Consider the following 14835-nt stretch of genomic DNA (forward strand, 5'->3'; position numbering starts at 1 on the left):
CCGAGGCCAGGACGACGGCTTCCGGGAATCCCACAATGCATTGCTGAGCGAGATGCATTGGGGAATTTCCCTGTCAGACGGTTGCTCTAGGCACCCATCTCTGTGTCTCCTCAGGCTGCATTGCCCCCTGATATGGTCCAACTCAGGATAAGACAGCTCTATGCCCAGACTCAGCTTCAGAAGTTTTATCAAGCATTTTCAACTTTAAATTTCCCTTCATCTAGATTTTCCTCCTTTTTACATTTGCAAAACATGTTGTATATATTATGTGGACAATATTCCCAAGAAGACGGTTGTCTGAAGCCAGTGCTACTGTTAGAGCTAATAGTTCAGCCTTAAACTCTGGTGCTGGGAACAGCGAGATTATAATTAATGCGCTATTTCTGCAGCAAGACACACTGAAATTTACTTTCTGTTAAAACGTAAACAGGTAATTGAGGCAGGAGGCTTGGCTGGAACATGATATAACAGGAAAGACTAAATATTCTTGCAGCAAAGATGTGTCTGTACAATCTGTACCCTTGCAGGTCCAACAGGATGCGTGGTTTATGCCCTTTGCAACTGCTAGATGGCACTGTGATCCACTTGGGAAAATCTGGATTTCTCAACAAGCACATAAAAGCTGGGAGCAACACAGCTACTGGCAGCAGACGCTCCTACTTCACCTCAACAATCAGAGCACCACTTTTCTGCTATATGGAGTTAGAAAGCCCCTTATACTGGAGTGCAGCTTCCTAATGCATCTATTTGAGCTGCCACCTTTCGTGATCTGCTACAGGACGTCTTGGAGCTGTTGTGCAAGCAATTTTAAAAATCACAATCCATAACATTTGGGAGCTTGACTTTGAGGCATTAAAAATTCAGATTTGTGGTATCTTACTGTAAAAATGGGGGGGTGGAGAATGGTACTCTGATGCCTACACGTTCTGAGAAAAGTCATTCGCTGCAGGAGGTCATTGAGTGGTATGAGGGTGCCACTACTGTTGGGCTTGGTATCTGGTACTCCCTGTCCATGGATTTTGTATATCTGTACATTTTGCATAAAGAGATACAAAATTCATGGATAAAGAGTGCCAGACACCAAGCCAAACAGAAGTGGCGCCCTCACAGCACTCAACAGCTTTCTGTAGTGATGGCTTCTCTCAGTTTATGTAGGCATCAGAGCACAATTGTTTCCATTTTTGCAGTAAGATACACACAAATCTGATTTTTTTAAAAAAATCTCAAAGACTGAGCTCCCAGATAGACACAGAAGCTATTCGCACGATCAGTAGAAAACAGGCAGAGGGAGCCTAGCCTTCTTTCTACTGATCGTGGGAACCACCAGGCTCACAGGCAAGCCCGGTACTCCCAAGGCGGCTAGCCCGCCTATTTCCCCCTCCCCTTAAATGAGGTTAAAGGAGTGAGCACTCCGTTAACCTCATCTTTTTGTTCGTGTGCCGCAGCGGCATGTGATGACACATGAGTAGACCCCTGACCAGGAGGCTGCAGCCAGCCTTCTGGTCTCGGGGGTCCCCCCAGAATGCCCCACACACCTGTGCGGGGCATCCTGGGGCTTCCAGGGGCCACACAGCCCCCGATCCCTGCAGCCCCCACTGGCTCTGTGATGGAGCCGGTAGTCGTGTGGGCAGCCGATCCAGCCGCTCAACTGCAGGCATGATTCTCGGTGCCTCTCCCTGCAGACCCGCCAGAAGCTCTTCTCACTGATCATGAGAAGAGCTTCATGGTCTCTCAGTCTCAGGTTTCCATCTCTATTTTTGCTGTTGCAAATCATACTTCAAATTGCGGTCTGAAACACATATTCTGAAACACATATTCTTAATAATCACAGTTATTACTTGAACATTTCAGTGATCCCAAATAGGGTACACAGACATCTGTAGCCCTGATAACACTGGCTGAAATTTACTTATGGAATTCCCATAGAAATTAAAAGGACAAGGTAAACATGCTTAATTTGTCCCTTTAATTTCAATGGGATTTCCCCAAATTAATTTAGTTAGGACATCAGCCACTGACTATTATGTCCATGCATATACAGATACTATTAAATGGGCTTGCCGTTTGCAAGCACTCTTTCTGCACAACAAAATTACCACACCTTGTATAAACTCATTACTAGTTGATGTCCTGAAGAGTAAATATGGTTAGGAAAATGTATTGATATCTCCAACACCTAAGGTTTTGTTTTTAATATATATATATTTCTTAAGTGAGTTTCATGGAAATCCGACATGGATTGAAATGCAGCAAATGGAAAAAATATGCTTGTTCATTGCTTCATAATTCAGTGGAAGTCTGGATTTGCTTTCTTACAAAGTACCCAAGAAAACTGCCCAAGTTTGTCAGAAGGCACCATTCCTCATGCTGTTCCAATGGGAGAGTTTTCATGGATTTCCCGGCAATTTATACAACTTTTCTGATATTTTTTTTATTTTTTTGGTAGTCTGGGAGAACTAGTGAAAACATTACTCATGAAAACAGCATGCTTCTTATCTTTTGTGGTTTGGTCTGGGAGTTTCATGTCAGTCAGTGAGTGAGCCAAGCAGCATTATATTATAGGCAATCAGCTGCACCAATGAAGAAGACATCATGTTAGAAGGTAACAACCACATGCTATCTGTCTGTACCTCTAAGACTGACGACTAGCTGGTGCATGTGAAGACACTTGGAACTTAGTCAATGGAAACATCTATTAAGTATGTCACACTTCTTAACGTCTTGTTACGCCTTGTCACATCTTGTCACACCTTCTCATTTTAACTAACATACTACCTCTTCTTTGTCACAACTTTGCCACCAGCTCCCCTGCCCCACCCCCCCGCCCGGACTGAAACACTGTTCCAACTACAAGATAAAACAGTGCCTGGTGTCACTATCTCAAATATGTGTTTGAACAAGCTCTACTTTATGTAGTAATCAGAGGGTCACCCTTTCAGCCAGACCCTTTGGGTAGGATGATTAAAATGATTAATCAAGCTTTGCTTTCCACATCAAAGAAGGAAACTGCAATTAGTTTGTCGCCTGAAATGTAGCTTATTTACTTACCGGCTCAATGTCATACGCAAAAAGTGCATATTCTCTGTCTGGTGATACTTCATATCGAACAGCCTTTATGGATACCTAAGAACAGAAAAGAACCCAACACCCCAAATAAATACATTTTAATATAAACTCATATAATATAATATAATATAATATAATATAATATAATATAAACGCAAACCGTGGACAAAGTGACTATGATGTGATCCCTTTGCTTGGTTTTTACTTGGGGGGTGAGATTAAAGCCCTACCCAGGTATGTATGGCTATGCCAACTACAAGACTGGTTCCCATGTGGATGCACTTCATAGCTATTCCCCCTGTCAACCCAAAGCAAAATGCTTATCTGCAGAGACAAATTCTGGATCCAGTCTCCCCGTGATTGGGAAGCTGGGAATGGGGGCAGGTCTTCCCAGCATGCTCTGAAGCAGTCAACCTGGATATAGTGGTCAACATCTTGAAGCACCAATGCAGTACCATTGCGGTAATGTTGCATTCCAGGCAATGGCTGTGCCAGCGCATGTGGCAGCAGGAGAGGGGAACAGTCTCCCATCCCTTCTGCAGCCGCCCGCACCACCTCCAAAGATGTCTCTGAAGCTCAGGAATGCATTTTCAGGTGGTGCAAGCAGCGGCAGAAGTAAGGAAAGACAGTCTCCCCTCCCACATGCACCTGCCTATCTTAGAGCCGGGTCTCATGAGCAGTGAGACCCAGTTTGCGAGGGTGTCCAGGGAGAACGGGCTAAGCCCACTTCTCCCGCACATGAGCAGGGAGGGAGCCCTGGGCGGCCAGATCGGCCGTCCACACGATCACTGGCTCCGTGATGGAGCCGGCGGGGGCTGGGGAGCTTGGGGGCTGCGTGGCCCCTGGAAGCTACAGTATGCCCTGCGCGAGTGCACAGGCCATACTGGGGAGACCCCTGGAGCCGGGAGGCGGCTTTTCACCTCCCCTCTGGGGGTCTACTAATGAGTAACCATGCTGCGGAGCCACGCCACGGCTACTCACGATCTTTAAAACCTGGTTTTAGGGCAGGGCTACTGAAGCGGGCTAGCTGCTCGTAAACCACCGGGCTTGCCTGCGAGCCCAGTGGTTCACACGATGGGGCGAAATCGGGCTAGCTGTCGCTAGCCCGATTTTGCCCCATCGTGTGAATAGCCTTTTAGTCTGGGATGTTGCTGCACCTGTGCTGCACCTGTGCTTCCATAGTCAAGGTATCAGCCACGACACCCAGGAACAAGGAAACCTGAAAAGGGATATGATTTCCCTAAGATGTTAATGTATACTCTATAACAGAAATGGGCCAGATACTCATGCAACACCTTGAAGAAGAAGTGGTGGTACATAGGAGGAGAGCTGTGGAAGCAAGCATCAATTGTCCCCTTTGCTAAGCAGGGTCTGTCCTGTTTTGCATTTGAATGGGAGACGACATGTGTGAGCACTGTAAGATATTCCCCTAAGGGAATGAGGCCACTCTGGTAAAAATATCTGCATGTGTACATGCAGAAGATTCCGAGTTCCCTCCCTGGCAACTCCAAGATAGGGCTGGGAGAGTGAGTCCTGCCTGCAAACTTGGAGAAGCCATTGCCAGTCTGTGTAGACAATACCAAGCTAGATGGACCAATGGTCTGACTTGGTAGAAGGCAGCTTCCGATGTTCCTAAGGTACCTGACACTCCACAACAGCAGACAGCAAGCCCCCCAAGGGCACCTCACACTGTGCCCCAGGGCATGGTCAATGTAGGCTTGCTGCTCCACAACCCAAGCATGGAGTGGTTGAAAGAAATGTGCACTCTGCATTTAAGGAATGTTCTGCAACAGAAAAGATTGTATTCACTTAACTTATTTACAACCCACCTGCCCAAGGTGGGGAAACTTTAACTTTAAAAATGTCAAAGCCATTTTACAAATAGAGGAGGCAGTATACAATGCTTGCTTCAAAGATCTGTCAAACACATTCGGCATCTGGAGCCTTTTAAAGGATCTCTCTTTTGCTTTGCCTTATCCCTTGCTGCCTAGAACCAGATGTTAAGGAACGTATTACTTCTCCTAGAAGCTGTACAAGAACTACAAGTCATGTTCTCCTGTACGGGCTTGGTTGTCAGATGATTGTGAAATTAGGCTGCCCATTAACAAAGCTACTTACAATTATTTTGTTCTCTATTAACACAGTTGAGCTGTTTGTTTCGACGTTCTGCAGTATCACTGAGCCATTCCGATGTCTGTAAATGAATTCCGTATCTAAAAGGGGAGAGAACAAAATAACAGTGAGATTCAGGGTCAAGCAAATCTATCACGTTTGGACCAGAGCATTTGCATGCATAAATTTTTTATTCTGTAGTACTTAAACATGCCTTCCTGAGTGAACAGCTCACTTACCCTTGCCAATTTTCCTATACAATTCATTTACTTTGAATCAACAAGAAAGGAATCTACAAAAAAAATATGTAAATATATGGCCAATGCATTTTAATCTATTCAGAACTTAATACTCTCTCTTCCCATTGTTTCCTTCTGCACATATATTGCTGGTGTGTGTGTGTGTGTGTGTGCGTGCATGCATACTGGTTTGCAAATTGGTTGACTGAATGGTATCATATGTTAAATGCACAGAGTATGGGAAATCAGTTATAAATAGGAGGTGGGAAATATGGAGGCGAGTCTCACGATCAGTGAGACCCACTGGAGGGGGTTCTGTGGGGAGAGCAGGCTTAGCCCGCTCTCCCCGCAGACGATCACTACTGCAGCCCTGGGCAACCGGATCGGCCGCCCACATGACTGCCGGCTCCATCATGGGGGCTGCGGGGATCGGGGGCTGCACAGCCCATGGAAGTTCCAGGATGCCCCGCGTGAATGTGCGGGGCATGCTGGAGAGATGTGTGAGCATGCGGGGCATGCTGGAGAGACCCCAGAGCCAGGGGGCCCCCTTACAGCCTCCTGGCCGGGGGTCTTCTCATGTGTTGCTGCAGGCCAGAGCCGCGGCACTTGCTCCACTAACCTGGGCTAAGGAGAGAGATACTTTGGTGGGCTAGCCGCCAGGGAACCACTGAGCTCACCTATGAGCCCGCTGGTTCTCACGATCACTGGAAAGCGGGCTAGCACCATTAGCGTGCTTTCCAGTGATCGTGAGAATATCCTCATGGGGTTTTTTTTTTGGTCAATTCTTCATTGTTATTGTAACTACCAAAAGCAATACAATCCAAACAGTAAACGAAAACCACCATCGTCCTCAAAAAAACCATAGCCACAGGAGGCTGTTGGATATATTCTAGGGTGCATTTTCTAGGGATGTGCACGAATTGTTTCATGCACATCCAGGGAAGCAGAGAGCAGACACTTTAAAAGGAGGAAAGCAGGTCTTACCTGCCCCTCCATTACACCTCTCTCCCTTTCACCTTTCCCCCCTCTCTTACAACACTAGAACCAGGGGTCACACCATGAAACTGAAGGTTGGAGAATTTAGGACTGACAAGAGGAAGTACTTTTTCACACAGCGCATCATTAATCTGTAGAATTCTTTGACATGGGTTGTAGTTATGGCCACCAGCTTGGATGGCTTTAAAAGGGGCTTAGACAGATTCATGGAGGACAGGACTATCAGTAGCTTCTAGTCTGGTGGCTGTGGGCCATCACCAGCCTCAGAGGTACGGTGCCTCTCAACACCAGTTGCAGGGGAGCGACAGCAGGAGAGAGGGCATGCCTCACCTCTTGCCTGTGGGCTTCTCAGAGGCATCTGGTGGGCCACTGTGTGAAACAGGATGCTGGACTAGATAGGCCTTGGGCCTGATCCAGCAGGGCTGTTCTTCTGTTCTTCTGTTCTTACCTTTGCTGCCCCCCACCACCCAAGAGGATCACTGTTTGTATCATGCAGCCGGGCTCTCTGTTTGCCCAGCTGCGTTTGCTTAGAAAAAGGAAGTTCCCTATTCCCAGCAGGAAATGGCCTCTAAGCATGTGAGGAGTCCACCAGCTGCTTAATACAAACAGTGCCACTCTGGGTTGGCAGGAGCTGCAGAGGTCTAACGGAGGGGCAGGCAAAACCTGCCTTCCTCCCTTTAATGTGCCCAACTCGTCCCCAGCCAAAATGATTCGGCTGGGACAGCTCAAAGCATTTCGGCACCTGGAAAGAGAGGTGAAGCAACACTTCGAGCTCATCTCTAGCATTTTCTATTCACACAGGAGAGCAATGGTGCTCAGGACTCTCAACCCATGCTCTTGGTGAACTGACTCAGCACCTTCGCATATTTATTTATTTTATTTATTCATTCAATTTCCATAGCACCCTTCCAAAGATGGCTCAGGGCGGTTTACACAGAGAAATAATAAATAAATAAGATGGCATCCCTGTCTCTAAGGGGCTCACAATCTAAAAAGAAACATAAGATAGACATCAGCATCAGTCACTGGAGGGATACTGTGCTGGGGGTGGATAGGGCCAGTTACTCTCCCCCTGCTAAATAAAGAGAATCACCACGGTAAACGGTGTCTCTTTGCCAAGTTAGCACAGGAATGCCCAGAATTTTCTATAATGCACATTTTCTGGAATCCAAGGTTGACACACAGGGGTGTCACAACAGACAAATCAATGTGGAAAGAGTTTCCTGAAGCAAGGACCTTTGAAAAGCCAAAGCCGCAGATGAACCCTGACAACACACATCCTGTTTCCAGTCATTAACTGGATGCAGCCAGTACAGTCTGGAGAGAGAGAGAGAGAGAGAGAGAGAGAGAGAGAGAGAGAGAGAGCGCCCTGCAAATCTTCCAAAGAGCAGTCTGGTCTCAAAAAAGGTTAAAAGTTGCCAACCCAGAACAAACAGCAGCCAGCAGTGGCCAAACAAAAAACCCCTTAGGGCAACATTTTCTAGATTACTTTGTGGATTAGAGAAAACAATTGACTGATCATTCTTTTGTTTTCAGGATTAAGGAGATTCTGATATGGTAAAATTTATTTTTGACATTTGTGGAACAGTCCTTTCATAAGCCTATATTAAAACATGGCTGTTATTAAAGATTACTAAGTACAAATGTGGATTGACCACTCTTCAACTATCCATTTGTGCAAATAAAAATCCTCTGTGTTTTAAGAGGTAACTAAATCTATGCTATTAACAAATCCGAGATAACAAATCCCAAGAGGGCCAAAACGCCAGGAATGAGTAAAGAAAAGAAGAGGAGGAGAAAGTTCAACAACTTATGTGAATGCCAATAAAATCTTCGGCCATTCTACTGCTACTATGAATATTTATATACCACTCTTCAACCAAAGTCCTCAAAGCAGTTTACATAGAAACATAAATAATAAATTCTCATCCAAAATCCAAGAAATGGGTCAGAAATAAGAATGAATCTACATATAATAACAGTAGCTTTAAAGCCTTGTAAGGTTAAATTAAATGAGAGTACATTTGTTTACATTTGATAAGCATCCACTGCCATAAAAACGTAATTGGAGCCATATTTATTTTTCTTTTTAAAAGCTGAAACCAAATCAGAGATATACAAATTAGAATTTTGCTTTTGTAAAGAACAAGTATTGCCTTAATTTATCCGATTACTATATCTATATCTATATCTATATCTATATCTATATCGCTGCTTGGGCCTCACTGACTGACAGGAAACTCCCAGACCAAACCACGAAAGATAGAAACATGTCATGTTTTCACAGGTAGGGTTCAGACCTCTCCCAGACGACCAGAAAATTGGAAATCCTGGGAAAATTCATTAATGTCCTGGAAACTGCAGTAAAACTCTCCCATTGGAAAAGTGCAGGTTAGGGTTAGGGTTCGAATGAACTTGGGCAGTTTTCTTGGATACTTTCAGACACAGAAAGTCTTTGTGGGTACAGGAGGCATGCTTGCAAACTACAAGCTGTTTTACTAGTAATTATAAAAAATGCCATCCAGCACAGAGGCAGGAAGGTAAAAACTGGATCTTCTTTTAGATCATGTCCTCACCAGCAGCAACTTTTCACTGCTGGGCTTCACGATAGGAGGCACCACGGTCTGCCCTTATCCACTGTCACTGTTTTACACCAGCTTTCTCCACGTGACTAGGGATGTGCATCGAACTGGCCCAGCTCAAAGGTTCACCCTCGAGCTGCACCAGGCCCAGTTGGGCTCAAAGTTGAGCCGAACCCGTTGGGCTGGACTGGGGCCAGTTCGGATTTTTTTTAAGTAAAAAAAGTATGACTTGCCGTCATAGCAAGGCTCCAAGGGGTGCTGTTGCAGCTTCAAGGGAGGGGTCTCCTGATGTCCCCCTCTCCCCACTGCCCCCCCGGTCATCTTCAGCCTTTTAATGGGCCATTTCAGGCCCATTTTTAGCCCATCACAGGCCTGTCTGCAGTGGCGGTTCTACTCGAACCGGGTTTTCTGTTTTTGTGCACACCCCTACACATGACCTCTTGATCCATATTAAAGAGGTAGAAGCATCGATTCAGTGTCTGAATGTCACATTAAGGCTTTTCCTAGCCACAGTGCTACCAATCCTCCTAAATTACCAGAGCTGCTTTTCTTTTAATTGCGGGTGAATTTACAAAATTGCATACTGTATTTTATGGACTATAAGACTCACTTTTTTCCTCGAAAAATATCCGCCAAAATTCAGGAGCGTCTTATATGTTTTAACAGTTTAATATGTTAAAACTCTGAAAAACTGGATGAAAATTGAGGTGCGTCTTATAGCCCGTAGCGTCTTATAGTCCGTAAAATACGGTATATGATGGCCTACAATTGCACTTGGAGACATTATTAACTTTGTCTGTTAGCAAAAACTGAATGCCAGGATCCCAGTAGCTCACTATTCTACAATTCCAGAAGCCGATGACTTTTCGATAAGTACTCCTATTCTGCCTATTTTGCACCCTAGTACACAAAGTAATACCCCCTGAAAAGGGGGAAAGTTCATGAGAGCATTCTTGCATTTACTGAAAAACAGAGGCATGTAATTTTAGCAGATTTCCTGCATGCACATTTGTGCACAGGAAATGCATGGAGATTATGCTCAATCCATGAAGGTCTAAGAGAATGCCTGCTATGTAAATTTAAGATGGTTTTGCAGCCATCTCTCCTCCTAGGAAGCCATGGGAATTGTAATTCTTTGAGAAGGAGCAAGAGATTTCACAGACAACTCTCAGCAGCTCACCAAATTGCAGTTGCCAGAGAATTCTGGGAATTTTAGTGAAAGCCATTACAAGTACATGACATTAAACTGAAACAAATTTGTAGTGAAGAAGTAGTTCCAGTGAAAGGAAATTAGAATGTTGGTGCCACGCTCACAACCTTAAACTGTAAAAAAAAAAAAAAGTGCTGGGGGGAGAGTGATGATGAAAATGACATGAAATTGGCCACATGACATGTAGCCTCCAATCACATGCCAGCATGACAGATCTCTTGCATTCCTGCTCATCCTATTTCATAGCCATACAAAATCCAAGTGACACAGTTATCATCACTATGGCAGTGGAGAAAAGCTGTCAAGGCATATTGTGCTTTGAATAATTAAATCGTCTTCTAAGGATTTCACTGCCTTTTGGAAGTTAAAAAGAAGAAAAGCAAAGAAAAAAGTAAAATGGACATTGATCTGCTGGGGCTGTAGATCTTGCTGCTACAGTCAATACACGTCATCAGCAAAGGGTCGAAATTTAATGAAGAGTAAATTGGCTTGCTTTAAAGAAGGGGAAATTGATCAGCTTTGTGACCCAAAGCAAAACACAATAAGGCTTCACTGGTCTCCAAGTCCTGTAATCATTGTCGCCTTAAGAATCGATGAGTAATAGGCCTCCGTTTGTGTTTTGAAATGTGTGATTCATATTATTGAGGCTGTATTCATTTTAATAGGGCGTCCCTCAATCAAAGGCAGAGAGTAACACAGCAATCGTAGTCTGTAATGAATTCTGTCCAGCAGCCTGATGAGAATTTCAGCTTGATTTATAGCTGTCATCAGAACTGATAAAGGTCATCACTGAATTTCATTTTTGTAATGCTGCCAATTTTTATAAGGGTTTATTTTCAGCCAAAGTGATGTTGACCGTTTCCAGCTCTTTAGGCAAGGAACTGTGTATTCCAGCATATACAGTATAGGAGCTATCCTATCCTTTGACTCAAAGGTCACTCTCTCTTTTGCTGTTTTTGGATACGCGAGAAAGCCCTGTGTGCAAGGGGCAAGGCTTCCTTCCAGTGGCACACCTTGCATTTAACTCACAAAGGTTCTCTATCCCTCTGTGCTCCCTAGCATTTTGGGGAGCACAGAGGGCCACTGATGGAAAGAGGAAGCTAAAAATCCCTAGTGGGCAGGGTGGACAGAGTGCACATGGTGACATCAGGACCATGCAGGGGAAGGGGTAAACCCCTATATCCGTGTAGTCCACCTTACATGGGTACACACCATGAGGCTGTAACATAGACCAGCTAAAGCAGTTAATGCAGGGTTTGAGAAATTCCAGGTGCCAGGGAGCCATGGCATCTAAAAATTAACCATGGCACCTAGAGAAGATTAGTCAGAAGTCAAGTTATTTAATAACATCTTTATTTGTCCCAATGCAGCCCCATTTCTCTTCTAAGCATGATCTCTATAAAGCTCCAAAAAGAGAAGCACCTTTTAACAAGGCAATTCTCTTTATTTAGCACGGGGAGAGTAACTGGCCCTATCCACCCCCAGCACAGTACCTCCAGTGACTGCTGCTGGTGTCTATCTGATGTTGCTTTTTAGATTGTGAGCCCCCTTGGGGACAGGGAGCCATCTTATTTATTTATTATTTCTCTGTGTAAACTGCCCTGAGCCATTTTTGGAAGGGCAGTATAGAAATCAAATGAATGAATGAATATAATTACCCTTCCCCTACATTGTCCATGACTAAGTCCCATCATGTTGTCAAGTATCCATTGTCTGGCTCCTAAGTTTTTAGGCCTGCTTCCAGATCCACAGAAAATTTGCCTGTGCTCAGAGAATACACTGAGTTTGAGTTTATACCCGGGTCTATCTCTTAAAGCGCACTGGCACTGGGGACAAAAGTGTTATTGGGCACATGGCTTCAAAGAGAACCCCTGCTGAGCTGCCTGCAGAACCACTTCCCGGTCCTCCGGGGGCTGCCTGGCATGCCCTTCTCTCCCTGGCACCGCTGTGGACACCTGGCAGTGGCCTCCTTGTCCCTGCACGGCAGTGGCTTCCTGGCTGCTGCGCATGCACAACGGCCAGCTGAGTGGTCAGCACAGCACTTGGCAGCTGAGCAGTCAAATGCCCGCTGCACATGCGCAGCAGCCAGCTGAGCAAAGGGGCAGCACAGCTTCCCCACAGCCTGCTGGGCCAGGGAGGAGGCTGCTGCAGGGTGAAGGTCTCTGGGTGCCCGTGGCAGTGAGCCACAGGGGGTGGAAGAGGCAAGTGAAGCAGCCAGCACGCCGCCACTACCAGGTGGGCCAGCCACCTGTTCCTAACTTGAACACGGGGCGTCTATGCCCTCCTGACTGGCACCCTGGTAAGCAGTACCAACCCCTTACATTGTTTGAGCGCTACATAGTACTACTGAAGTCTTCCAACAACATATGCCATGGCAGGCAGTGCTGCCATCAATTTACAACCATAGGCATAGAGCACCTTCTTCTACATGATCCCTACCGCACATTAAGGTCATCTGAGGAGGTCTGCCTCCAGTTACCACAGGTACATCTGTTGGTGACTCAGAGGCAGGCCTTCTGTGTAGCTGCTCCTGGGCTGTGGAATGCACTCGCGGTAGAAATCAGTAATTCAAGATCATTACATCCTTCAGGAGAGCCCTTAAAACCTATCTGTTTGGCCTGAACTTCCAGGGTTTTTAATTAGTTTTAATTTTTTTAATGCTGTAACCTGGTTTTCATTTTTTAAAATTTATTCTGATTGTTTAATTATTTTTTTAATGATGTTTTAATTGTTAATTGATGCTTTGCATTGTTTATATTTCTGTTTTAACTGTTATTGGTTTTAATGGTTTTGTTTTAATTGTAAACCGCCCTGAGCCACTTTGGAAGGGCAGTATAAAAATTGAATGAATGAATGAATGAATGAATGAATGTATAAAATAGGCAAGGCGATGCTCAGCATGTTTACTCAGAAGCAAGGTCCTTTGATTTCAGCTGGACTTACTCCCGTGTAAATGTGCACAAGATGGCAGCCTTGAACTAATTGGTCCAGGGCCTTAAGGGCCAGCCAATGTCACACAAATGCTCCTGGCTACTCCTTTTATCCTGCTGCAGCCACCATTCATTCGAGGAAGATGACAAGAAATAGAAGGGCAAAGGAAACTGTCACACACTGGCTCAATTTTTTTTTTTTAACAAGGCAGTAGCTAAGACCTGGCCATGCGACAAAATGCCCAATTGGCCAAACCAAACATGTTTCGGGTCCACAAGCAATCTGAAAAGCAATACGCTTTGATTAAACCAGCCTTTTTATTGCCACTATCCTCAATATGTCCCAATATTTTCTCTGAAATGAAACGGAAGCTTAACATGCAAGTGAAGAAAGGGAGCCAAGGAAGAAAGAGACCAGACTTGCAGCAGCAGCACTGTCGCCTCAGCGCACTCATAGGCTGTCTGCGGCTCGTATCTAGCAATCTGTATTCACAGCAGCTACTTTGGAACATAAAAAAGCATTTGGCTGGGGTGTTTGAGCAGGCTGTAATGGCTGGCCTTCGAGTAGGCGTACAGATTAAAAACAAATAAGCAATTTGCCTCGAAATTCTTACAGTCTGTTGTGGAATATAAATGGTGAGGGGAAGGGGGAGAAATGGAAGTCAAAATGGTTTGGGGTTTTTTTTTTGAATGATGGAAAAGAAGCCCACGGGAGGGGGAGAACCACCTAATTTCCTTAAAAGCCATGTTGCAATTAATACCATGCAAGGGCCCCATGCTGAGAAAGCACAACTCCCACTGATGATGGTAGAATGTCTTAGAAAGAGCACGTCTTGGTTGAGACCCAAGAAAACAAGAGCTATAGACATCTTGGGTGCTGGAGGCAGAAGATACCCCCAGTGGTAAGATAGATAGATAGATAGATAGATAGATAGATAGATAGATAGATAGATAGATAGATAGATAGATAGCCTGAGCTCAGAGCTATTCAGGAGCTCTGACTGCTGTCAGACCAACATGCCCCATGGAGCTGTCCATGGTACTGCAACATGCCTCACCTCCTTGCAGACCTCATGGGCTGTTGTCTTCCGGAAAATATGGTGCATTTAAATACTCTGGACCTTGGAACTCCAGCTGAATCTTGGACCAGTCTCCAAGGGGCACCTGTCCACTGAACAACCCTTTGGTCCACGTCTTTTTCTAGCGGTTCTCAACAGAATTTTGACCAGTTGACCAATCAGTTTTGTACAAGTTGGACAAAATAGATGGTGAGGCCTATGGTCTGGTCAGCTCATTACAAACCAGCCTTAGCATTGCAACCATACCATCTCCTCCATAGCAATGCCACTACCATGGAGAACTGGTCTTATGAATTTTATTCCCCTTAGGGGATGGCACCACTCTAGGAAGAACATCTGCCTGTTTGCATACAAGGTTCGAAGTTCCCTCCCTGGCATCTCCATATAGGGCTGAGAGAGACCCCAACCATGTGAGCACGTGAGTGCCGGTGCCTGGAGAATGACGGATCATGTGGAGGGAAGGTAATCAGGATCCTGGCTTCTCCCCCACCCCATCCCTCCCTAATGCCAGGCAAATGGTCGCATGAATGAACTTTCTGTCTCAGAAAAAGGTCACCCACCTAGACAGTACTTCTCAGTACTGCAAACAGTGTTGCAATACTGATTTTAAGTTGCAAAGGA

The 14835-nt window shown here is 45.2% G+C and overlaps 1 protein-coding gene across 7 annotated transcripts in view; it reads right to left on the bottom strand.

Moving 5' to 3' along the window:
* DPP6 (dipeptidyl peptidase like 6) overlaps positions 1-14835 on the bottom strand; it is a 735952-nt gene that overhangs the window by 184447 nt on the left and 536670 nt on the right. For all 7 annotated transcript variants that reach the window (XM_053261856.1, XM_053261858.1, XM_053261855.1 and 4 more), the window contains exons 4-5: positions 5185-5279; positions 3049-3123 (exon numbers count right to left, since the gene is read on the bottom strand). In XM_053261856.1, coding sequence (XP_053117831.1) covers positions 3049-3123; positions 5185-5279 — 170 coding nt within the window. The remainder of the gene's footprint in view (positions 1-3048; positions 3124-5184; positions 5280-14835) is intronic.

The sequence above is a fragment of the Hemicordylus capensis genome, chromosome 6 (assembly GCF_027244095.1).
Source record: "Hemicordylus capensis ecotype Gifberg chromosome 6, rHemCap1.1.pri, whole genome shotgun sequence".
In the NCBI taxonomy this organism is placed as follows: domain Eukaryota; kingdom Metazoa; phylum Chordata; class Lepidosauria; order Squamata; family Cordylidae; genus Hemicordylus; species Hemicordylus capensis.